The sequence below is a fragment of the Solea solea genome, chromosome 19 (genome assembly GCF_958295425.1).
Source record: "Solea solea chromosome 19, fSolSol10.1, whole genome shotgun sequence".
NCBI lineage: Eukaryota > Metazoa > Chordata > Actinopteri > Pleuronectiformes > Soleidae > Solea > Solea solea.
This window is the reverse complement of record NC_081152.1, coordinates 6,829,092-6,855,145: the sequence shown is the minus strand read 5'-3', so window position 1 is coordinate 6,855,145 and position 26,054 is coordinate 6,829,092. Positions and strand designations below refer to the sequence as shown.

Below are 26,054 nucleotides of genomic sequence, written 5' to 3'. Positions count from 1 at the left end.
CCCAGGTTTGGACCCGAGTTTCTTCCCACAGGCCAAAAACATGCAGAGGTTAACTGCACACTCTAGATTGAATGTAGGTGTGAATGTGAAAGTGAATGGTTGTTTGTTTCTGTGATGGACCGGCGACCTGTCCAGGGTGTTCAGCTGGTGACCCACATGTGGAGGATAATGTAGTAGAAAGTGAATAAATAAATGAATGAAAAGTTTTCATTCAGTATCGAGAATGTACTGAATTGCCGCTGCTCAGTGGCAAAAAGTAATTTTCACATGAATGCATGAAAAAAAAAAAACAAGACAAGCTTTAAATTCTTCACTGACAGATGAGATGTTGTTAAATCTATCTCCAGTGTTCAAATCCAAAATACCAGTGTTCAAAATCGTGTTCCACTTAACGATTCCACGAGCACTAAACCCACTCACATGATCTATGTTCTACTAAATTATTCTCTACTGTATTTCTCACCTGCTCTTGTCCTTGAATCTTGAATAAATAAGCAGCACAATGAATTAAAACTAACGCTGAGATGAATATGAAATCATAGGGGCCTCTCATCTCATCGCATCCTCCGCCTCAATATGAGCGGCTGCTGCTATTATTTTGAACTCAAAGTGGTTTTGGCACAAACTAAACAAAGACAGAGCACTGTTAACACTCTCAGCAGACCAATTAAGCTACATTTCACTGAGGTAGATGTTTTTATTCTTTGGAATAGTTCTCGACTGTTGGTTCTTTAAAGATGCATGCATATCTGGCCTATTTTACTGCCTTTCACACGCCTTAGCGTTGTAATGTATTTTAAGTATCTTAGTGTTGAATTTAACAGTCTCTATTTATGCTCCTTTTTTTTCTCAACACATAACATAATACGCCAAAAAATATGCTGTGCTATAACTACTAGAGTCTATTTGTACACAGATAAGCTATAACTGATAAAGAAGCCAACCGTTATTTTCAATATAAAGATACATAGTACAATTTGATGAAGAGCTGCAACTGACGATTGTTTTCATAATCAATTAATCTGTCGATTATTTCATCGATTCATCGATCAATTGTTTCAGCTCTAATTTGATGAGCCTGGCCTTCCCACAAAGCAAGATGGGATAAACACATGGACACATTCATTTTCAATCCTTTTCCCAGCTTTGACATCTTTCAGGGAATGCATAAGACCAAACCAAAACCATACAATAATAACACCCTAGCGACACCTAATTTCTTAATATATATACTATACTTTAATATATAAATCAATTGATCGATTATAAATCTGTTACTGGGTTAATCATCCACTATTTTGATCAGTTTAAGTTTCTATTTTTTCAGCTTATTAAATGTGAATATTTAGTGGTTTCTTCATTCCGTATAACAAATAAATCAAAAAAATTATCAACAGATTGTTGTATGAAAACTGTAACTGTAACTGTAAGCTAAAAATGACGATTTCCTCCGTTAACTTTGGTGTGGGAGAGTGAGCGGCTCTCAGTAAAAACTACCAACTTCCTTATGCTCCGTCTTGCTACCGCTGTGTTTTTATGGCAGTCAACAAAAGTCGTCTGTTGCCTGAAATAATAAGTTTGATTCTGAGATCTGAGAACATTTAATGTGTGCTTTGAGACTATTTTTATTTTTATTTTTTCCCATTTCATAGGTTACACATCAATTTGATTATAAAATAATCACCTGACTGCACAAGCTGTCAATTCAGGTCAACAAAAGCTGTTTTAGTTGCAAAACTGAGAAGACAGTTGAAAACATGCCGGGGCATTTTAAATCAAATTAACTGTTAACATTTGGGTTACAGTTCTCTGGAAGTTTCAAAATGTTTCTGGCATGTTAATGTTTTTTTTCCAAACTGATGTTACTAACTTGTCATTATGATGAGGGAGGAAAAAAAAAAATATGCTGAGCATGAAATTGATCAAAGTGGAAACATTCAGCGCTGCCACAGCTCCCTCCTCCCGCCTCTCCCCACCACCACCACCACATTGTGGAAACTGCTCTCCTCTCTCACTCCCTCTCTCTCCTCCCTCTGATTCTGTGCTCCGTTATACTCCCTCTCTCTCTCTCCCCACTCTCCAGAGAGGGGTTCAGTCAGACAGATGTAACACAACAGTAGACGCCTGAGCTGAGCTGGCAGGCTGCAGGGGCCAGACCAGAGCCGGCAGCTCTGCCTGGAGAGAAGAGCAGAGAGAGAGAGAGAGAGAGCGCAGACATCAGCGGGCAGGGCAGACGGAATAAAACAGTAGTTGTAGCAGCAGTTTCACCCATTGTAGCCGAGTTACAGAAGTGACCTTGCCTTGGGATATGGGTGTGTGGATCCAGGTGCTCTCCACCCTGTGAATTTAACATGGACCCTGACACCAGCCCCCGTCCAGAGGCGCAGCATGGTGAGTGAGCTTTGAGGGAGTAGCGGATGAAAAATATTTCGGACCATCACTGTTAATGAAGCCGTAGTGTGTCAGCAGTCACATGGTTGTACTGTTAGGCTTCTATTATGACTAGGCTCTGCATTCGGCTCTTAAGCTGTTGACTGGGGCCTCTGTGGTCAAATGAATAGGACTTCAGTCTGTTCTGTTGGGCTCGGGTGGGGGGGGGTTTAAAGGGTGAGGGGTGTTACATGGCAATGTGATGAAATCAACTGCCTGCTAAAGACATTTTCCTGTAATGATCATTATTCTGTAGCTACAAAGTTAAATTCTCCCTGCTTTTGCCTTTTCTTCAGTATTAACATTTTCAGTTGAGTCTGTGGCTGCTCTGGTGCTCGGGGCAGGAAACCCTCGCTTGCTCTTCGAATGGAATATTTAACAATGAGTGTCGTGGGTGTGCCATTTCTTCTTCTTTTTTTTTCAAAAGCAAAAAGAAGAAATGTGTTATTTCAATGTGTGTATTGCTTTTTATGATCTGTTGTTGCTGCGTGTGGCTGTTTGTGTTAGAAAAGTGGCAAAAGTTCAAAGTGGGACAAGAGAAGGGGAGATAGAAAGGGAAAGAGTTATGTAGACAAATAAATCCAGGGGGATCTAGACTGAACTGTAGGCCAGTGAGAGTGCTCACTCTTTCTCCCCTACAGTCTCTTCCCTCCTAATGCTCCAACTGTTCAAACCTAAACAAGATAGTTATAAGGCAGGAAAAAAAAAAAGTGTATTATTAACAGGGCCAGAAAAGACGATGTTTTGTCTTCTTGGCCGACTGGAAGGACTCTGCCGCGCAGCTGATGAGGAATGTGGTTAACAGAATGAGTCAACAGAGAACATATTTCAAGAGACTGTAGTCTCACTAAAGCCACACTGCTGCTTTATGCACTGGGCGCGCTGCCACGACAGAGAAGGAAAGACAAAACGAAGGGGAAAGGAAACTGTGAAAGATAACTTTAGCATTTTTGTCCATCTGGGATGTAAAACCGCTGTTTTTAGGCAAACTAAAGAGGGAATTTTGGGGGGTTTCCCTTCACCCTCACTGTTAGGTTTCACAAAAGAAAATAATCAGACTTTCGTCATAATATTCACTTTCTGTTTCGAAGCCAGTCAGCTAGCTCCTCCAATACATACAGTTTTTAGGAGAGTCCTTCTGAAGGTCTGGTATAAATAACAGTGTGAGTCGAAAGAGTAATAATCTGATCTCACCTGATTACATTCTCACCTCAGCTACAGGAGGAGTTCACCCTATTCTCTTGTGCTCGGGCAGGCGCATGAACACATGCATGTGCTGAGATATCATTGCTGCTGTTTGCAAAAAATATCTATACTCCACAGCATTCTACATACGCTATGTTTGTTTTTTTCACATATCACATATATACATTCTTTATTTTGCATATAAATTGGATGCTGATCGGATATCTCCATATACAGTAGCTGCAGATATCACTGTACCTCTTCGTATTTCCTGTTTGTATCTACAGAGAGCTGATGGTTGTCTTCGATTGTGCATTACTTTAAGCAACTTTTATTTTAACCATAACAGCTTCAAAAACATCGTCTTTCATTACCACGCTGCACTTTAACCTCTATGCTTGCACTGTGGGAGATGAGTGAGCACGTTTGAACACTGAGAAGTGAAAATAACTGTTGTACACGTGTACCCAGCAGTTTTGTCTGCAGTAAACTGAGAATCTCCGTATTTCCCTTTACAAGCAGCACGGCCTAATTCGAGCCCTAAAATGAGCATAACCACTAGTTTATAGGAGCGCAGAGAAATGTCGAGTGAGTACAGTAAAAAAAGGGAGAGGCAAAATATAAGTAGCCTCGGTCTATGTGTTTTTTGTCATAGCTGAGAAAAGTTAAATACTTGCTCATGTACTGAAGAGGTAAACACAGGGACATTGTCGTGCACAAACTTTGAATAGAGAGGGATCAAGTCAGCTGAGCTTTCTTCACTTTTCTTTTTTTTCAACAAGCATTTTTGTGGCAAAATAAACGCTTTTCACTCATTTTTCCATTTTGTGGAGTTTTCTGATTGCACTGCTAAAATTCCCGTAGATTCTATCCAGATGAAACTGTGGTCTTTGCGGGTGAAGGTGCTACAGGGCTTTGTCTTGAAGAATGTTCAGCTTTTAATAAAAGACTTATTCTTGCTCGCGTTGTCATGTGCTGTAGCCAGACTTTGGATCTGGGTGGCACAAGCTGTGTAAATGTAGGCACTGGGATGTCAGCTTACACAATTTAATCTAGTTTTAAGAAAGTGTTATCTCACTTCAGGTCTCATGGCTTGGCCAACCTCGGTGTTTGTTCACTGTGAATTTCAGAAAACTGTTAAGCGCAGGGGTGTCAAACTCATTTTAAATTCAGGGGCCACATACAGCATAATTTCATCTCAAGTGAGCAGGGCCAGTCAAATAATAGTATTATAACCTATTAATATCAAGCACGCCAAATGTTTCCCTTCGTTTTACATTAAATTAAATATTTTTTTACAAATAGTTTACTTTTTTGTGTCCGGTATCACAACCTTCCGATACAGTCATTTTTGACCATTTGTGAACTTTTAAGCTGGCAAAAACGCATTTGTGCTGAGTCATTTCAAAGACATAATTCACCAACTGTGTAGCAAATATTGTTCTCCCAAAAAACAAAATAAACAGGCCAAAACATGACTCAGCTTAAATGCTTTTGCTGATTTTTATGGACATTTTTACAGTCTGTGCATAGTGAAGCATGCGATATATATAGATGTATATATATATATATATATATATATATATATATATATATATATATGTGTATATGTATATATATATATAGATGTATATATATATATATATATATATATATATATATATATATATATATAGATGTATATGTATATATATATATATATATGTATATATATGTGTGTGTTTTTTGATTTTTGGACCGTATCGGATTTGACATTTTTATCTGTCCGATATGCAGTGATTTTGACCGACAGCGATTCCATCCCTAAATTACAACATATTGTTGAACGTTATAACGAGATACTGATCTATTTTAATTTTTGCTTAAGTGGTAGTAATTTGAAAATGTATAGTGTAAGTGTTGCCCAATAATATTATAGTTTAAGCAAGTTTTTATATCATTTCTTATTATTAAACCGCTATATTTTACCAGACTGAGGGAATTGGCTGTAAAAGAAACAAAAAAACACATCAGTTGACCTCTAGTTTTCTGTATTTGTGTTTTTTTATGAAGCAAATTTGAAACCTCGGGTGGCAAGACAGTTTGGCAATGCGTTATCATACTGGTACATTCTTAACTTCTCTCCGGGAAATTTTCAGTACTTGAGGAACTTGTATTTAACTTTACAAAAGATAATATCTGAGTTTTGAACAGCGCTTTATTCAGAAGGTCACTAACTTTATCCTTCTGCTGTTTTTTGCCGGTTAAGCAGTGCATACATAAAATCTCTCCTGCTTCCCAATCAATGTGTGGGCTGTGAAAGCAAAGCAGGATACTAATGGAGGTGAAAATGCTGATGGTGTCAGAGGTGGCTGGTTTTTTTTCTTCTCTCTCTTCCTGTGAGTTCACTGAGTGGCCCCTCTCCCTTTAAATCCAGCCATTTGTTGTAAAGATATTTTAGAGCATTTACATTAAGATATTGATTGTTCCAGGCTAAAACTCTAGATGCAGCAAAAATAAGATATGATCACCTACTCGCATCACTTTAATACTTTGTATTTGGTCTCTTCCATTAACAAAGAGGGAAATATCTAGCTCTGTTGTCTCTCTGCCATTTGGTGCTCATCGTCAGGTGCAGTTTCTCTGTCACCTGCTGCACCTGATGCAGTGAGAGCTGTAAAAGTAGAGTAAGACAAAAAAAAGATGAATGAAGCCGCTCGACTCATTATGACTGGCTGTATGTACTCTGTCATGTGTCAGCAGTTTTCTCTCTAGAACCCCACAGAAGCAGCCCCTGAGAGGCAGCGCCGAGATGAGTGAAACAAGCAGATAAATGATTGTGATCGGTCAGTGAGCTCAGTCCCTGGACATTTACACTATAGACTTGTGCATACACAATTCAGACTCTTTTCCTGTGTCTAGTGGAGTTCTTCCAAGACTTCTTCTGTGTAGCTTATTCCTCTCTTTTAAGTCGCTTTTGTTTAAAACCTCTGCTAAATGCTTAAAAGTAAATGAAAACAAAGCACTAGTTAGCCACCAGGGGGAGACACCAGGTCCCAATCACTGTTTCAGGTCTTTTTTTAAACAGCACATGACGTCAAACGTGTCAATTATGCTCAGATTTAGACGAAAATAGGCAGTAAAAAAAAATGGCAGATATGAATGGATAACAGTGTGATTGACAGGCTGTTGTTCAGTCGGTGCCTGGTTGCAGGTGACATCTGTGAACTTACGATTGCAAAAGCCGACACCGTTTAAACACTGTCATGTGCTTCTAGAATGGCACATGCAAAGGGCTGGTGTTATTGTACGTTCTGCCTGCTTGCTTAAAATCACATTGTGGGAATGCACACAGTTGTCTGTCTGCCAAGGATGGCAATTATTAAATGTTAATTTTTTCATGAAAACTGGTTCTCCACCTCAGTAGCTCTGAGCGCACACACACATATTAACAGTAAACATTGTACAGGTATAGTGCCTGGAAACATTCAGATGCTACATCCAGTTCCATCAGAATTTCTGCTTGTGATGGGATTTTTGTTCCATGCTTATGTTTTGGGGTGGCGGGGCTGGTGTGAGGAGGCTGTGAATATTTCTGAAGACAGATGGGGAAAATACACACATCACACACATTTGCAGCCATCAACCACACAAGAGGAATGCTGTGGCTATTTGTATAGTGGACTGTAGACCCACAACTCACTGAAAAACTGGAAAAAGTGAAAAAGGAGGCTGGAAAGGGAGACGTGAAAGCACAGGAGATAAGGAAGATGTTTGCTAACGTCTGGGTTTTTAACCAAAAAAAATGACTATATTTTCGCTTTGAATATGAGTGGACAGTGTTTACTGGAGGTCAAGGACCCATTGTATTGCATGCTTTCATGCATTTATGATAAATGCTGTACAAGAGACATTCAGAGGTCTCAAAGAAAATGTCTCTCTCTCCATACAAGCCATCTCCAGATTGTGACGTTGTGTGCCTCTGTCTGTTGGACTGTGTATTTTGTCTGTGCATAATTACAGTGGAGCAAGAGACAAATACATCTCAGTTCACTTTGTCTTCCTTTTTCTTTCCCTCTCACTTGTCCCTTGTTTTCACAGATTAAGTCTTCTGCAGTATAACTTCGTCGTAAATAATTCATTTGTATACTAAGTCAGGCTGCAACTTTTAAGCAACTATTTTCAACTAATCTGTTCATCAGTATTTCCCAAATCTCAAAATGATGATGTTCCTGAAAGTCTTGTTTTATCCAGCTTTAAAGGTTTCTTTGATATACAGCAGAAAGAAATATTCACGTTTTAGGAAGCTAAAGCATTCGAGAGCTTGTTTTAATTATAAAAAAACAAACCGACTAATTGATTACCAGAATACATAGTGGTGGATTCATGGATTAATGGTTGTAGCCTTTATCCTGATACTTAAAACTATGTCCTCCCTGTAATCTGTGTGGGTGTTTGACCTTTCAGTGATGCTCTCAACAATGAGACTCTGGCCCACTGAAAGTGTTGTATTTCAGAAGCAGAAACAAAATTTCCGTGGAGCGTCATCTGACCAAAAGTTCATGAGATTGTAAAAAGGTCACAAAAGGCCGAAACTGACTCTGGTTCACACATGTAGTGTAGTACCTGAACTCCTCGCCTCTTTCTTTAATCCTCTTCTTGCAGTGTTATGATAAATAATATTTAACTCTTTTCAGATTGCACGGAAAATATTGCACTTGCACATCACGTATCGTAAGAAAAACTCAGCCGAGAAGATCTACAGTTGTGTGACGTCCACACACACAGCTGACAGATGAAAAGTTCATCAAACTGGCCAGTCTGTTGATGGTGGATATAAATAACGCTGCAAGAGCAGAGCTAAGCAATAACCTCAGAGGGCTGACTTGTGGCCAGCAGCAACATTGGCACGCCTCCATTTGGCACCGTATGTCCAGAGAGCCACCCTGATGGGAGGCAGTCAACACTGAGCCTTGGCTGAGGGAGGGGGGAGGAAGGGGAAGGGAGAACAGGAGGGTTGGGATGGGAGGGAGGAGAAACAGAGGTAAGCAGTGTTATGTATATGAGCCAATAGAATGGAGAAGGAAACAGGAATGTTGGCACAAATGTATATCGAACCTGTTCTCCATGTCATGGAGATATTCATATTAAGTGGGACTGTTTGCATTCATGCCGTATTGTGTGATTTTTAGTACAAATACTTTGTTACTGTACTGAAGTATAAAAATTCACATACCCCTCCTTTACTTTATTTATTTTTCTAGGAACTTTTACTCCACTACATTTCCTCTAACTATCTTTGTTACTCGTTACTATACAATCAGAAGAAGAAGAGTAATAGTGTGTATTTATCTAGAGCTTTTCTAGTCTTGTTGAGCTACTTAGCACTACAGTTTTTGCCATTCACCCATTCACACACTTCAACGTGGGGTTCCGTGTCTAGCTGAAGGACACATACAGACTATCAGAGCCAGGAAATGAACCCACAACCTTCCAGTTGAAAGACTACTCGCCCTACCGTGCTACCATGCCTCAATCCTTACTTCACATATTACTTTTGATGCTTAAAGACAGTGAATGTCATGTACTTTAAGACATTTACTTAAGTAATATTATACAAAGTGTCATCAACTTCTACCACAGTCATTTTCTGGTAAGTATCTTTCTGCAGTCTCGTGTAAAGTACCTTAAAGGGTTAAGGTACTTTATACGAGACTGCCGAAAGGGAGCCAAACGCATTAATGAGCTTGTTACATGCTCGCATATTGGTAATGTGTATTTCTCCTCTGTGTTATGTAAATGTGCTGATCCCACACTGAGCAGACAGTACTCAGGTAGCGGGTGAGAGTAGTGAGGGACTGAGCTGAAGAAGGAGAGGTGGAAAGTACCTACAGTCCTGGGTGTGTGAAAGTAAACGGTGAAGTCAGAGCGTGTGTTCAGGCAGACGTACTGTGTGTCTTTTCCTGGGAGATTCTTATCAAAGTAGGATGTGATGAGCTGATCTTAATCAGTGTTTTGTTTATCCCTCCTCATTGTTTGTGTGGTTTACCCAGCTACAGATCTGCGATGATCCAACAGGGTATTTATTTCAATACCAACGCTGGTGGGAAAATTTGGTAATTTGATCCTGAAATTAGAGCTTTGGGACTGGAAAAGCAGCAACAGAAAACTTGAGATGCCTGGTTTCGAGGTTTAAAGTCTGTCTCTTTTGTTTTCCGCACCAAAATGAAAGTGGGGGGTGAAGTGCTAAAACAGCTCAGTTTCATGTCACATCCCAGACATTGTGTTCTGTCGGTAAAACTTCCTTGATTAAAGAAAAGCAGGTGTACGCTCTGATGAAACGGCAGGGATTCTTTGATAAACAAGTCAATTAATGTCACTCACTGACAGCATTTTGTGATTTTATAGGTGGCACTAAGGGTCTGTTTAAGTGGCTATTTGGTTGTTAATATTCAGGTGTTGGCAGTTTTTATGTTCCATGAGTCCCTTGTGCTCCTGTTGTTGTCAGAAACACATCTCATTGATATTATATCCAAATGTTGCTGGATTTGGCAGAAAAATGAACCATTTCTCAACAACCCTTCCCCCCTACATTTCTGTACTAAAAACAACACATCATGTGAGAAGCATAATATTGGCTGGCTGGATCATTTTCAGAGGCCGCATATTTTTTGAATGAATGTAGCACTACATTTATTGTCGGCTGCAGAGACAGCTTGGTTGGGGTGGATGCGGGCGTATGATATACACCAATATCACACCAGAGACTGGTTTACATCTAGGGTCCAGTCTGTGGTTAGATTAAGGCCCTGACTTAACCTTTACCAAGGGCTGTTAACCATAACAATAACAATAATAATTCTGCAGTCACTTCAGAAGATATTCTTATTATTATACTTGCAATTTTTTTATTAATTTTTTATTAATTTATTTCTTATTTATTCACAACATAGAGAACAAAGTGCATAAAGTCTATGTATTTAACGTGGACGGGGCATCCCTTCACGTAGCTTTCTCAAGTAGCGACGCCCAGCGAGTGCTTACTTCAGAACGCCTTAATTTGTTCATTAAAATACCAATCCATTGGTGTATCGATTTTCGTAGTCCTGTAACCTAATGCTGTTTGCGGTTTTGTTGTGGATCATAATTTGTAGGAGACTGGGAGTCCAAGCAATATTTGCCAGATGTAATCCTTAAAGTTCTACCAGTTGCTAGGTTTCCACTAATCGTACATACAGTACATGTTTGCTCCATCCACTGTTGTTCAGCAATTAGTGGCTGGCGTACAAGTCCAGGGCAAGCAAGATCAAAATTTGCATTTTTTTTAGCAATATTTGTCTCTTGTACTAAGTGGAGGACTGTTGTTGTTTCTTACTTACCTCCCTCCTCCACCATATGCACCATTGGGGCTAATTTTCCAATGAAACTAGATGGAGGGACATTTCAGTCATGTGATTTCTTAACTTCATCGTTTTTCAAGTTTTCCATGTTATCAGTCAGGTTTTTTTTTTTTTTTTTTTTTTAAATCTGCAAATTTAAAAAAATGCACGTGCAAAAAGGCTGATGCAACCCCACCCTGCTGACTTGCATGATCAGATTTAGTGGATGGAGCTTCAATCAAGCAGGAAACGGCAACTGCATGGTGCTATCAGCAGACTTTTAGTGCTCTGCCTCAAGTGATATAGTTATCGATTCGTGCAAGGCACTCAAAGTTTAGTGTGTCACTGCAGCTTTTAGGTGATTTTGATCATTGACAGTAGACAGTGACAGCATGATAAACGTCCTAATTAAATCAGGGCCTTGGTAGTTTACGTGGTTTGCATTTTAGACTGCCGGGGGCCCAGGTCACCCATCCCCTGTCTTTGCCTTTTTTTTTTTTTTTACTTGAATTCCCTTTGGAATCCTTCCACAAAAAGCACTTGCTGGCATGGTAGGCATGGCAGAAGCCTGACTCCACGTGCCGCACACAAGTGCTTTTGTCTCAAAATGGCAGATGTTGGCATTCCTGTCTGACCCACGTCCAACCCGTCCTGCAGCTCAAACACACACCGTCCTCTTTTTCTCCAGCTTTTACTGGAAGCAAGAGACACATCATCAGCCAAACGCTCACATTGGACTTGATGTTTTTTGACTGTTTTCTGTGTTATTTTTTTTGTAACACATAAACTCGGCACCCTGTGGAGAATAGTGCCATTCTGTGTGTTAAGTTGTGCCTCAGAAGAAGAAAAAAACAGGTGCAGAATGACAGAATTACCTCTGAGGGCAGATCATTAAGACAGCACAGACATTATGCAGATTTGCTCTGTTTTCGTGCTAATACTGTATATCCCCCTTATATCCTGTATTATTCTCAATTTGAGTCTATTTGAGCATTCACATGCTCATGCACCAAAATCCATGCTTTTGTAAATATGCGATTAAAAAATACTGCAATATTAAGGTTTCACACGTTCTTGTTCTCGGACATAAATACACACAAAAAGGCTCAGGGAAACAAACAGAGTGACAGGGGTTGAAGGGTGAAGGGATCACTGAGACAGAATGGGAGACAAACAGAGAGGAAGATAAAAGGAGAGGCGTGTCAGGGTTGTCTATAGAAGTGGACTTCACTGCTCCGCTTTTTTGTCCATGTGTAACTCTATAGCCCACATACCAAAGGACTCACTCACTGTGTCACTTCAGCCTTCGGGTTTCTGTCTTCTCATATTTTTACTCTCACTCTGTTTTTGTTTCTTTTCTCAGTGTTTTTCCTGGTAGTTGTTTATTGAAGGTTGATACTCAGCCTCACAAGCATGCTAGTCTTCCCGACTTGACCAGAATCCTTTTGGAAATGATCAGGCCAGTCCTCAAAAAAAACAACAACAATTGAATTACACAAAAATGTGTTGAATATCTCTTATCATCAGGCTCTGATGCGCAACGAACACTGCCAAAGTCAAAAGTGGATGCTTCATAGCTGTGCTGAATTCCTCAGAAGTGAGAAACACATGAAAGTAATAGATAGTCATGTTCACCCCGTCCTCACTGATGTCACGGACTGCCTCTGCAACAGAGCAATTTGTATCACTCTGCATTTACTGGACATGTTTGGAAACTGGGCTGTTTCCATTTTGGTCTTGGAAGCCAGAGCTCGCATCATGTGGAGTGAAGGAAACATGGAGCTGCCTGTCATCGGTTTCTTCTAACCTACTGGATCTCTTACTGCTCTGCTGAAATAATAATACATTAACTTAATTGTAGCCGTAAAATAAGTTCTACAAAGGAAACATCTTGTCTACACAATTATCTGCCAGGTCAGTCTGTTTACCTTAAACACAAACTGGCTCATTAAATATTTTAATGGTCTATTAAAGGCCACGTAAGCACATAAGGATTGCCTCTATAGTGAAACTGCAGAAAAACTACACACATTTAGGTTGAAAACGGTAAATTTGACAATGCTGCATATAGAGCACATCAATGTCAATTGCAGTACTCACTTCATTTATGTTAATAAACTTTTTCCTGAGGAGTTACAGTCACTAGTTTCAGGTCTTCATCAATAGAATAAAGTATGGCACATATAAGGGCACACCAGTGTTGTCATCCAATAGGAGCCTGGTTGCAGGTGATGCCTCTGAGCTTCTGGTTGCCAAATGTCAACATGGTGCCAGCCAAATTGTGATTCTGGAGGCTTTGAAATGGGGTTTCAGATTCTTATCGGTGACGTCACAATGATGTCTGTTGTTCATACAACTACTGTGTCTGCTGCTCTTTTTTTTACACCGCATTTATCTTTTGAAATTTGTTGTAAAAGTTTTTAACCCTTAGAACACAGAGCATTTAGGAAATCATGCACGTGTCAGTCCTGCAAATACAGTATTTCACAACAAAAGCATTGTTGAAAAAAAAAAATGAATAGGGCACCACAATGCTAGAGTGCTTTTACTTTGAAAGGTGTTATGTTTGAGACTTATTTGATAGAGAGCAAGACAGTGAAACTGGTGAAAGTTCATTTTCAATGTCTATTTCGCTCTAAACTGCGCACAGCTTACAGTAAAAAAATAAAAAAATGACAAGAGCTCTGTGGTTGCTCTATTCTGTGAACACTGAAAAGGAAGTCATATGTCCCTGATCCAGACGTGCTGCCCACGCATCCAGTGTAGCCACGGCCTTCGTCTTAAAAATCCGGCTGATATAGGAACTGACTGTATGTAACAGCCGAGTTGGAGTTTATACCAAGGAAACATCTTCATTTCTTGTTTTTTTCTCACACCGAAGCCTCAACGCTTCATTTTGACGAGGTGTGGAAGAGAGCGGGAAGAAGCTCAAGTAGAAGTAAACTGGTGTGAATAGCAGGAGGGGCAGTGGGGGTATTGGCTGGATCTGATGTCACCTCTGTGGACAAATGTCTGGCGTGACAAATGTCTGGCCAAGGACGGTGGCAGAAACATGAGAGGACTGTTCTTTGGCAGGAAGAAGGGAGGGACATGGGAAAAGACAAGGAAATGTCCCAACATAACCACTTCATTTTTTCATTTTTAGCCCAAACTGTGTTTTAACTTGCCTTGTGAACTTTGTTGTAACACTTTACACCTGAATTATGCAATGCAGATGGCATCCTCTCTCTAGCCGTGGCGACAGACCATTTTCTGTAATATTGAGATGTTAATTAGGCAGAGCAAAAATGTAATTATAAACCCGGAAAAAGTAATTGCCCAAGATTAAAAATACTTTATGATATTCCATCGAGCAGTGTATCCTGAGGTTCGCAGCAAACTCCAGCTAATGCTTTAAAGCTGGTGTGTGGTAGCGAGGCCCGACTTGGCCTCGCGGTTTTTGGTCAACTGCAACAAGACCTCCGATTGGTTGGACGGGAGGTAGGAATTCAGCTCTCTGAGGTCTGAACTCCACCTCCTTCTCCTCCTCCTCCTCCGTCTCTGAGCCCCAGGCAGTGAGGCACGACGGCATTCCCTGTGCATGCACACACACACACATAAACACACACACACACACACTCTGTCATTTGCTTTTTCATATGAAAGGGGCTGTAGCGCAGGGAGTTGCAGACAGAAAACAGGGAGAGTAGAAAGTGAGAGAAAGCAACAAAAGAGGAAGAGAATAGTCTTCTGCCCTCTGTTTGTGTGTGGGAGAGGTTTTTTTTTTTTTCTCTATGTGTGTGAGACCAAGAAGGGGGAGGACCTGAACCCTGTTAAGTGCCCCTGCAGGAGTCCACAGGACCCATACACACACACACCACGCATACTTACTGCTTACTCCACTGCAGCTACTGCAGTCTGAATGAGTGCAGAGCAGAGGGAGAAACGGAGCAAGGAAACAGGAGTGCGAGAGAGGGGAGGAGAAATCGCTGGAGCTGCTACTTGTTGCTCTTGGTTTTTTTGTTAAGGCTGAGGATGATACTCCTTCTGCTTCCCTTGCAGCAGTGGGACCTTGTCTGAGGTGAGCACCAGCATTCTGCTTTTTCCCCCCCCTTTTCCTTTTGACTCTCCAGAAAAATCTGTGAAAGGAGTTCGGTGTTTGAAATTCTTTGAGTTTGCCAGTGTGATTGCTCTCTTGGTGGAATGGCGGAGGAGGGTTGAAGGAAAGGAGAAGGTGTTGGGGGTGGTGGGGGGGTTGCTTTTTTTTCTTCTTTCCACGTGCCAGGGAAGCAACATTGTCACACTGATCTGTCAAGAGTAAGGAGCGAGGGAGATGTTGAAAGAAGCAAACTGTTTTTATGGAAGGAATAAATGAGGCGCAGGAAGAGGTTGCTGAATAGATGTCAGACTCAAAGACACTGAGAGCATGTGATTGTGAGCTCTACTTCCACAAGTGGGGCAACAGAAGATCAGAGAAAAGACTCCAGCTCTCAGTCTCTCCATTCTCTTCTCTCATGTATGCCTCCCTTTCTTTGGTGCTGTTTGCCTGTGCTTCTTTGCTGAGAGAAACGTGCAACAAACATGTAACATTGATTCATAATCATGTCAGCTTTTGTGTGTCGTCCTGTTCCTAAACACTGTGGCAAAGGTACACAGGGGGTGTTTAACTACTTCTGCAGCATGTAGTCTTCATTTATCAGCTCCTGCGTGATTATAGTGTCTTCTGCGACTCCTCTACCACATATAGCAGCTCACTTCAGTGTACAGCCCCATCATCATTCCTCCACCAACATGTGTTTACATGCTGCTGTTTGTTAGCCACACGCAGCACTGCTGAATGTCAACAATTTTGGAAGTTGCCTTTTTGTATTTGTCTGGAAAGTTTTGTTATTTAAACATCCAAAATATTTTTTATAAGGAGAAAAAAAAGTTGTACGTCTCTCGAACTGGGAAGTCCATTCAAAATATCCGTATTCAGTGGTATCTCTTTTTTGGGGCGTGGGGTGAGCATTGTTGTCCTATTATTAGAGCAAGCCGGGCCAGCCGGCAGCTGTGGGAAGGAAGCAGGCTCAGGACAGCCGGAGAAGAGGGATTACAGGGAATACTGAGCGGGAATTGCGCACTGACTGCTGGAATGGCATTCCTAACTTGGCCCAGTCAGTGGAGGGGAAGATGAGTTAGCCAGAGCACCACCAACCAAGGATCAGCGTGGGTCATTAGAGTAAAAGAAAGACATGAGAGTGAACAGTGATCTGCACTAATACACTGACGTAACTGCAGATTATAGCTCCTGCTGTACCGCTGGATTACTTTGTTTGTTGATTGATTGACCTGCATTTGTTTAAGACAGCAGTTATTGTGTTTCCCTTAAAAATAATCTACTCTATACTATGAATCTTTTCATTTGCAGTTTCTTACAAACCCAAGGTGATGTTACCAATTTGATTTTGTTTTCTGAAACAGTACAGAACTCAAGGACATTCAGTTTGTAGGCTTGTAAACAGAGAACAACAGAAATTCTTCACACTAGAGAAGCTAAAGCAAAGCTAAAGCAAGTTTAAAAGATAGACATTTGTTTGTTTTTTTAAATCCTGAATGTGGATCCAGATCTTGTTTGCCACCAAATTATAAACATGTCTTTCTTGGGCCATAACTTCCCCATAAATGCTGCTCATGATCAAACACGGCCAGTAACACACAACATCCTTATCAATAGATGAAACACAAACCTAATACACGCTAATGTGTCAATGGGTCAGAGTCTTTGTAATATCTATATCTGTGATAGTCCAGGCAGTGGAAGCTGACTAATCATTCTGAGCGAGTCAAAGTGGAAGGAGTTTCTCACAGATAGTGATTACTCGGTGATTGACTGCTGAGATAAACCGCTGCCACACTGCCGAAAGTGATAATAGCATCCCAGTATCACTCACACATCTCTTTGACCTCTCTCCTCTGTAAATCTCCAGTGTGTATTGCAGTGAAAAGCACTTGTTTGGCGTTATCAACAACAACTGCTTTGTTGCATTGTAACTTTACCTTTTTTGGTTAAATTCTTAGTATTTTTAAAAGGTGTTTGTCATTTCCTTTACCTAGGGGTGGACAGTAAAAAAAAAAAGCAGATTTTTGCTCCTGAGTGAAAGTTAATTGTGTGTTTTTAGGGACATAAAACAACACTCACATTTCGCAAATCTGGGTTAAAACATTCATAACGATCTGTTATGAGCTTCAGCTCCCTTCCCGATGAAGTGACTGATTCCCTCGGTCATTTACAAGAAGGCCCTTTATTTGAGTTGCATGCACAGCACAATTTTCAGCTTTTTTTAAAATGTTTATCACCGACCAACTTCCCTTCCCTCGCTCCCTCACTCTATCTATATATATCTATCTATATGTGTGATTGAACACCTCACTACAGAAAGTGACTTTCAGATCCACCGAAGAGCTGATCATTTCCTTATATCTGTCACTTGTGTCACCAACACTTGCTTTTCAAAGTAAAAGCCCTCTAGCCTCTGTTCCCTGTTTCCATTAATTTGTTTTCCACAAGGCTGACATATTTTCAACAATAGTGAATATTTTGCAGGACCGATGAATGCTCCGTAATGCAGATGCCATCAATAACAGGCAATTTTTATGAATGAGTCAATATAAATACAAAGACTTTTGGAAACATTTGTGGTATGTATGTTGAAAAGAAATCTAATATTAGTGTCATCGATTTAATATGTTCAGCATTTAATGGACACAACAACTCATTGTTTATTTGAGAAAGTATGGAAATACTTTGTTAGTTGGTTTGTTTTCACAGAGCTATTGTGAAATGTTTCATCAGGGGAAACAAATACTGCAACAGTACAATTGATCAAAGAGTCAGGATGAACATTTCTTGTCTTGATCATACTTGTTTAGATATTTTGAAATGATTGTGAAATCAATGATTCGACTCCAGCTGCATTTAGAAGTGATGATAGAGACCGCTGTGTTTGCAAGTTTACCCCTAACTTATCTGTCAGCATGAACTACTGCGAAAATACAAAACATGAAATTATTTTTATACAGTTTGAAGACATTAAAAGAGTGATGAGGACCAGAGGTGTTGTTAATCCAGTCTTTTACTTCACATTCTGTTCTCGGTGTCTCACAAACACCTTATTGTGGAACAAGACCTGCCCTCATTTCTACCACTTTTTTCCAGTTTTTCTTCACCCCTCCCACCTTGGCTCTCTGAACAACAGTTATGTAATTAGTTAGACAGCAATCACAGACAGCAGACATTATTTTGATGTATGTGTTTCACTGTTTGTCTGGATTTTGCTTTTACGCAGTCATAGAACGGTCGAACGGTGTCAGTTTTAAACGTGTCATGCAGGGTATGTTGTGTGAGAGACTGGCTCATGCGCTGTGAGATCGTGTGAGTTAAATGTGGTCAGTCTGTGTCTCCGTTTCTTTCACGTTCGGGCATGAAGGTGCAGCTGCGATCTTTGTGTCTACACTGGCAACTACTGCTTGTTTAGATCAGAATCAATTAGCCATTTAATTGCCGTGTAGCACTAATGGCAACTGTGGACAATAATTCAGTGTATCCTTGTTGTGGCAATAAAGCGCTTACCATCTGAATGTAGAGCCACATCTCCTGGGTGGTTATATTTGGTCTATTTCGTTGCCCTAAAACAACAACAAATGAGGAAACTCATAATGTAGAGATTTACAATGCTCATGTAGTTCCAACGGAAGAATTGTATTGGAAATAAATTTAAAGCGTAGCTGGACGGAGTGGCAAGTCTAGTGATATATTGACCCTTGTTATTAATTCAGCTGGAGTCCATATGCAGTTTTCAATAACTAAAATTCGGCGACCTTAACGTGACCCTGTGCTGACGTCGCCGGGTTTGAGCCGTCTGCTCTTATTCATGTAGGCTTAGAATTTGACTTGGCATAATGTGCTGTCAGCATGTACGCTACATTAAGTCCAGGACTATTGGGACCAAAACGAAATAGATTGGCTCGCTTCATTAACCAGAAAGCCTGTTGTGTTTTGGTGGTGGTCCTGATCCTCGTGCTGGTTTATGGCCAAAAAAGCTTACTATGATGAACAAGCACTCAACAGTTAATTGCGTTTTTAAACCCTTTTCATGCAGAACATCTTCTTTATCTCAGCGATTACACGCACCAGTTGCATTTGTAATATTAGCGTTCGCGTGTTGACTACAGTACATATAAAGTTGCGGCACTGTTTGTGTGTTCAGTCTTGTTTGATAAAGTGTCATTGTTTGCCGTGGAAGAAGCCCACCCAGTGAGTTTTCAGTGAGCCACGAGATAACAGAGAAATATTTCAGGGCTCTTGTATGTGGGTGTCCACCAGTGGATCTGTGTTTTTTTAAACTGTAACTGTTCAGTGAAGTTATGTGTCGTACGTTAAGTGATTATAGTGTACATTAAATACCGAATGGTCCCTATTTTTCCTGTTTCACGTGTCTGTATGTGTATGTTATTGTTCAAGTGTAAGGGTAGGTCATGCTAAATACTTTACTGCATACACATTTCCCATATCCCACACCCTTCTATTTGAGGATAAAAAAAGAAATTGACCACTCGAGAAAGTCAGTCAGGATATCTCATACAGGAAGACAGTGTGTCAATAGTCCTTTGTTTTCGTCTCCAAATACATTTAACCTGGGTTTTCATTTGTCTGAGAGTTGACTGCTCACCTCTTTCCTGTGTTTGACTCAGTTATTGAGCATGTCGTTGTACTTTTCAATCTCAGTAGATAGGTAAAGGAGTCATGACCAAAGTAATTGAAAGATTTTCTTCTGTTATTGTCGTCTGCGTTGTGATGTTCAGAATAACGGGCTTTAAATCCCAGAGGTCCAGACATATGGGTAACCAATGAAATCTGTGGGGACAAAGCACATCAGTGCAAATGCAAAAAGTCCTCTGCTTATCAAGACAAAACGAAACTAACGCGCAGGAAAAAGCATCCACTGTCTGCTGCTCTGAGGCGACGACTAAGGATATTGACCACAGGAAAATCCAGCATGGGCAATACATTAGCACAATCCTTTAAAGAACATGGCATGCCAAACTTTTTCCTACTACAATGCCCTCCTCTCACTCTTAAGTGCACCTTTTACTGATCTCTAATTTATAAGGAAGCAGATGCAGAAGCTCTTTGAACTTGGGATTAAAGTCTTTTTAAAACTTTCTTCATGCCGTGCAGTTTTCAAAGACGCCATGAGACAACTTATTTGTAAGCATTTTATAACAATGAATAAATCAAATATTTAAGTGCCTTACTTCACTATCTATACTGTATTACACTTACACAATGGAGCTGGTGAAATGAGGACTTTAAATGTGAGCTGTAATTTACCGGCCACCTGTTCCTGTGACATTTAAGTGTTTTGTCTCTTGAATCTGCTCACAAATGTTTTCTCACATGCAACATGTCACAAGGCTTTTGTTGTTTCTATGGTAACCAGTAAGGGGAGCTCAGTAGATGTTCCACTGAGTCAAATCAACAAAAAGGGACACACGCTGCTTCCTGAGAGACTGGTTGATATACAGACTAAACACTGACAGTTTATTTCCTGGACATGCCGGTGAATTATTTCGCTTCCTCGTGTGTTTCATGGCAACACAGTTGGTTTTCTTTGCCGTGCGTACGAGACGGGGCTTCCTGATAGCAGTGCTCTGATTTAAGATACATTCCTGACACTTTTTGAACACACCTTGCGTGATATATCACTGTACTGACCACACTTCCCAGTGTTTATCAGCTCTCCCTCGCTCAGTTTACATTACAGTGCTCTCTCAGTTTACTTTACACACACGCACTCATATTGGGGTTAGTGAGAGAAATGGCAGTGATCATATACATAGGAGGGTGGTCCAAAGTTCTTAGACGAAACAGAAAACAGGAAAACGAGGAACACAAACTCAACTCCCAAAGGTTGTCCCCCCCCTTTCCCTACGACGCACCTCATTTCCTCTCTCACAATTCCCCCACCTCCCACTTTGACCCCGCACATTCACAGACATTCCAACATTATTATTTTGAAAGAGCACAATAGGGAAATATGCAGATGTAAAGTCTAAGTTTAAAGAGAGGGAAGCTGAGGTGAGGTTATATTAACCTGATTTCAAGTGCAGCTTTGAGCCACTGTTGCCTTGCTTGTCTCTGCCTTTGTAGAACTTGCGAAGACTGCGCTGTCCCAGATAGTTGTACTTCTCTTGTGTCCTGCCCTCCATCTCTCTGAATAGCTACACAAACAGAGACACACAAGCTCAAAGCTCATCTACACACACACACTGACACACAGACAGACGTTTTACCTGTGTGAATGCAACAATTCATCAATTTATTCATAATGGACCGCAACGTGTATCGCAAACTACTTGGATGGATTCTCTGTTTTCAGTTTTAATGTGATCGGTTGCAGTTTCTTTGCCCCTCTTTGAATAAACTGAATACCCTTGGTTTGTGGACAAAACAAGACATTTGATGACGTTGCCTTGGGGAAACATCGATCAGCGTCTTTCACCATTGTCAAACATATTATGAACCACGCAACAAATCAATCAACCGAGCAAACAATTGGCATATAAATCCTTGATGAATACAATCATTAGTTGCAGCCTTAATTGGGAGCATGCCACTTTAAGGTAAAGGTCATTGCAGTTCTCCCGAGCTCCCCATTTTCCCAGTCCTACGGTCCCTGGTGTCCCTGCTCTCTGGCCTCTCTGACAACTTCACCACTTCATCTGTGGAAGGACACAAACATGCACACAAACAAGTCCACGATGTGCCTCTGCATGTGTCTTTGAGAGAGACTGTGATGCACCTGTTTATGGCTTGGATGTGGATTCCCACACTAAATAAAGTGTTGCTGATCACAGAGATGATGACACTTAGAGGTTGCGCTCAGAGGCACACAGAATTCACTTCAAGTGCCTGTTTTGATGTTTCTCTCTGCTTCCTCTTTGAGTATCTGTAAGTTACCTTGTCCACATGTCTTTGTGTATAGACATGTGGACATTTTCAAATTGGCTGAGTTTCTAAATGGGATTTTTGTTCGACTTGCACCTCTTTTTCCCCCCCAGTTCACTTGTTTCTCGTGGAGTTGTGCTGTTTTCCAGACTTGTAGGAAACAGGCACCTAAAAATAGAGTGAAACCAACTTTTATGTTATAGCTAACACCTTCCATCTCTGTGTCCCTGTTCATATATGGTCTAAATCAGGGGTTCCCAACAGTAAATACTAACAGAGCTGCAACTAATGATTATTTTAATAATCAATTAATCTGTTGATCAAGTAATTGTTTAGTCTATAAAATATCAGAACATGTTAATCAGTGTTATAATTTCGAGACCCGGAAATGATGATGTTCTTAAATGTCTTGTTTTGTCCACATACCAAAATGATTCAGTTTTAATGATTTCTTTGTTAAACGGAGCAAAGAAACCAGAAAATATTCACATTTAAGAAGCTGAAAGATCTGAAAAATCTTAACACTCAAACCAATTCATCAATTATCAAAATAGTCGATTAATTTTGAATCAATAAATAATCAAGACACATCCAACGGAGACTCTGTCAATACAATGTAATCCAATAAAGTAAAGGTTTAGTGCATACAAATACAATACAAGTTTTGTTATTGTGAGGAAAGTTGCCATCTCCATAAACACATTCAAGGCCATTAACATTGAATTTGCACATTCAACACATTAGTGGGTCTGTGATAATGTATGTTTTCTCAGCACAGCAGCTTAGACCTACAGCACTAAATGCTAAAAAAAAAAAACAGCATGCTGTGCTTACACTGACAAGTCAAACAAGATGATATTAGCAGGTGAAGATGCTGTTCAGCTTCTATATGCCTGCAACCCCACCAAGCAACTGAGAACACAACATAATACATTTTTAATTTCACAGTCTCACGTAGGCTCAGCAGGTCATTGCAGAAATCCCCTGCTGTTTATTTGTATTAAACACAGATCAAAGTGATAGCCCACTGCATTGGGAAGACTCTGGGGTACGATGTCTTGACACTAGTCAATAAATCTTATTTGGTTACCCACTGCTGGTCTATGCTGCAGGGGTGTAGGTCGTGGTAAACGGATGAAAAAGAAAAGGAAAGAGTGACAAAGTGATGGTTGATAACATTGATATGGTGAATTGATGTAGGCCAGCATTTACAAGAGGAGAAAATTAATTTTAAAATTTGATTTTGATGGGCCCTGGAGAAAAGGAGTAGTGAACGGGATTTATTTTGGCCATAGCTAATTATCATTCTGTTTTGTTGTTTGTTTTTTCAATCCAAGCATACTCGTATAGGATTATATAGAATAAAACATAGATGTTGTGTTACTCAGCTGGAAAGCAGACTTTTGTTACAGTGTATGTGTTGAATCGTAGCAAATTTGAATGAGTTGTGTGATATATGCAAGGGAATGGTTCTACTGATACTAATATCAGTCTGATCAAGACTTTCACCCTTTTTTAACCCTCTCAGTCTGTGTTTAATGAAGTGTTTATGTATTGGATTTTACTTTTTTCTCTAGAAATATAAATACTGATTCAAGATTCAAGAATTTTTTATGGTCATTATGTGTACACATCACAAACGCACAAGACAGACACAATATTATAATCTCGTACGATCTCATCAGCTCATCACGAATATAACACTTGTATCTGATTTTTCACTTTGTCACCTTCGCCGTATAGGACGGCATTGACAGAAAAGCCGATGTGTCAACGCGGCGACGTCAGTGGCACAAGGTGACAAGTCGTGTGAGGAGTCGACAAGTCACATGTTTTTTTTGCACTTGTGTACACAATGCATTCTCTCTCTGCAATCGCTCCGATTCGTCAGTGTGACGCCGTCATCAAACCACTTGTCGACTCGACTTCGACTTTATTGACAGATGCGTCGATCTGAAAGAATGAGGAGTCATTAATGCCCGACTGTATAGCACACAATGGGTATATGTTTACCTTTCTTCTCTATAGGAGCCAAGTGTGTTCATGTTTGTGCCGATGCTTGTTCCTCGCAGACCATTGACTTAATGTAGCCATTGTAATTAGATTGATGGAAGCGAGTGCTCATATATCAGACTCAGACTGTGCGTGCAGTTGAATTCAATTACTCAACACGTTTGTTCATATCAAAGGTCAGTGCTTGATGGATAGAGACATTTTTACAGTACCAATAATTGCCACCCTCGTGTTTGCCCGTATTGCTGCCGAAGTCCTAGTCATGCCCTCTTAGCCTCGCGCTGTGGGCCACTTCAATTTCACATGGCCCTTTGACAAATTATGTCAATTGTTCATATGACAATGGAGCCTCTGTTGCTCAACGGCAAGTAGCGATCCTTTTGTGGGCAGTGACTGGATTCCATAAATTCCATCATAGAGGACGTGGAGTATAAGTGAACAAAATGGGAAACAGTATCACGTATTGTGTTTATTTAAATGAGACATTAATGCCATGTCAAGCTTAGGCGTGACTTGTCTTGTCCCGTTTGGTACAGATTTGTCGCTGAAGAGATTTGTGTGGCGCACAAGTGGGAACTGCAGCGAGCGGCGGAAGGAAAGTGAGCAGTTAACGGCAAGAACAAGAAATGCTGGTTCTTTCTCACAATTACAAAGAGAGGGGGACGTAAAGAGAGTAGCGTTAAAAAAAACAACAACTAAGGAATGAACTGAGGGAAGGATAATTGAAGCACTCCAGTCTCACTACTGTAATGACATGTTTCCTTACCTATAAAATCGGCTTCCTGGCTCCCTCTGTCCTCTAATCTTTTCTCCAGCATGTTGACGGCCTGTCCCGTCAGGGCAAACAGCAGGACTTTTGTGCACTTTACATTTTTATGTCTCTGTGTCTGAGTTATAGACCCCACGGAGTGAGGACATTTTGCAATTCAGTAGTGATGGTCATGGAGTCGAGGGAATGCGTTACGTCAATAAATCTCCTCACTTAGACGTATAAATCAATATAACAGTCGCGTTCAGTAAAAAATGCATGTTAATTATCTCTGTATTAGTCAAACAACAGCTTTAATCAAATCTGTATAATAGTACAAAAAAAACTGAGTTCATATGGGAAATTAGTTTCCCTTACATCCCAAACTACACCACAGTTGAAGGAAGAAGGTATCAGTTTTGTTTTTGCTTTTGTTTTGCAGTTAAGTACCATCATCAGTCTCGTAAAAATACACTGTTTAGGTCATTATTTGGTGTATTGGAATGTTCCAGAAAAGCCTCCTCTCATACGCACATTTCTACTTATTTTCTTCCATCCCCTCTTGTTGTATAGCGTGACGTTTGCCCTGAGGGTTTAAAGAGGAGCCGGCATGTAGATTAAATAAGAACGGGATTACTAAAAGAACATGGACAACAAAAACCTGCACAGAGCTTACACAGTATTACGTGTGCACTTGTGCAAAGCTTTGATTTGTGCATAAGCTCATGTCTCCAGTGGGATCAATGAAGTTTCTATCGATGTGTTTTCGGTCCTGGTGCGTATGCAGATGAGAACGTGGCCAGCAGACTATGCTCCTTTCTCATCTGTGTTGTTTTTCCCCCTGATCCCAGTGTGTTTGCAAGCCTGCTGCTGATTTGTTTGATCTACAGTGGATTTATTAGAACAGATTTCCCAGTGTAAGCATTCGCATAAATGTCAACAACAGAATGTGAGCCATTCACACTGTAATCCCGACATTGTCTATTTGGTGAGCGTTAGCACATGACCTCACACTGTGTGTGTGTGAGTTTACTGCCAGTGTAGAAGAGGTGCTGAAACACACAAGCACTGTAGATCAACAGGTTGTCAACAATTCTGATCATCAAGTCATGTGTGGTGTTAAAATCAGCTTTTTTACTATGAGAGTTTGCTTGTTTTGTCACATTTTGTCTAACAGTAGTTGAAACAATTGCAAAAAACAAGTAATCTAGTTAATAACCTGGTTTGAGCTCATCTAAGGCTTAAAACTGAGGTGTGTCTCAGCCTTTTACTCTTCACCATCCATTTTCTGTATGTGAAATTCATCTTTGAATGTAGTTAAGAGCTGGTGCTGTATTCGACATTAAAGTGA

The 26,054-nt window shown here is 40.4% G+C and overlaps 1 protein-coding gene across 5 annotated transcripts in view; it reads left to right on the top strand.

Moving 5' to 3' along the window:
* LOC131445993 (disabled homolog 2-interacting protein-like) overlaps positions 1–26,054 on the top strand; it is a 152,654-nt gene that overhangs the window by 17,993 nt on the left and 108,607 nt on the right. The window contains exon 1 of one of the 5 annotated variants that reach the window (XM_058616839.1): positions 2,114–2,391. The exons of 3 other annotated variants lie outside the window; for them this stretch is intronic. In XM_058616839.1, coding sequence (XP_058472822.1) covers positions 2,352–2,391 — 40 coding nt within the window. In that variant the 5' untranslated portion in view covers positions 2,114–2,351. Of the gene's footprint in view, positions 1–2,113; positions 2,392–14,662; positions 15,034–26,054 lie in introns of those variants that run through there. One more of the 5 variants, XM_058616840.1, reaches the window with a different exon arrangement.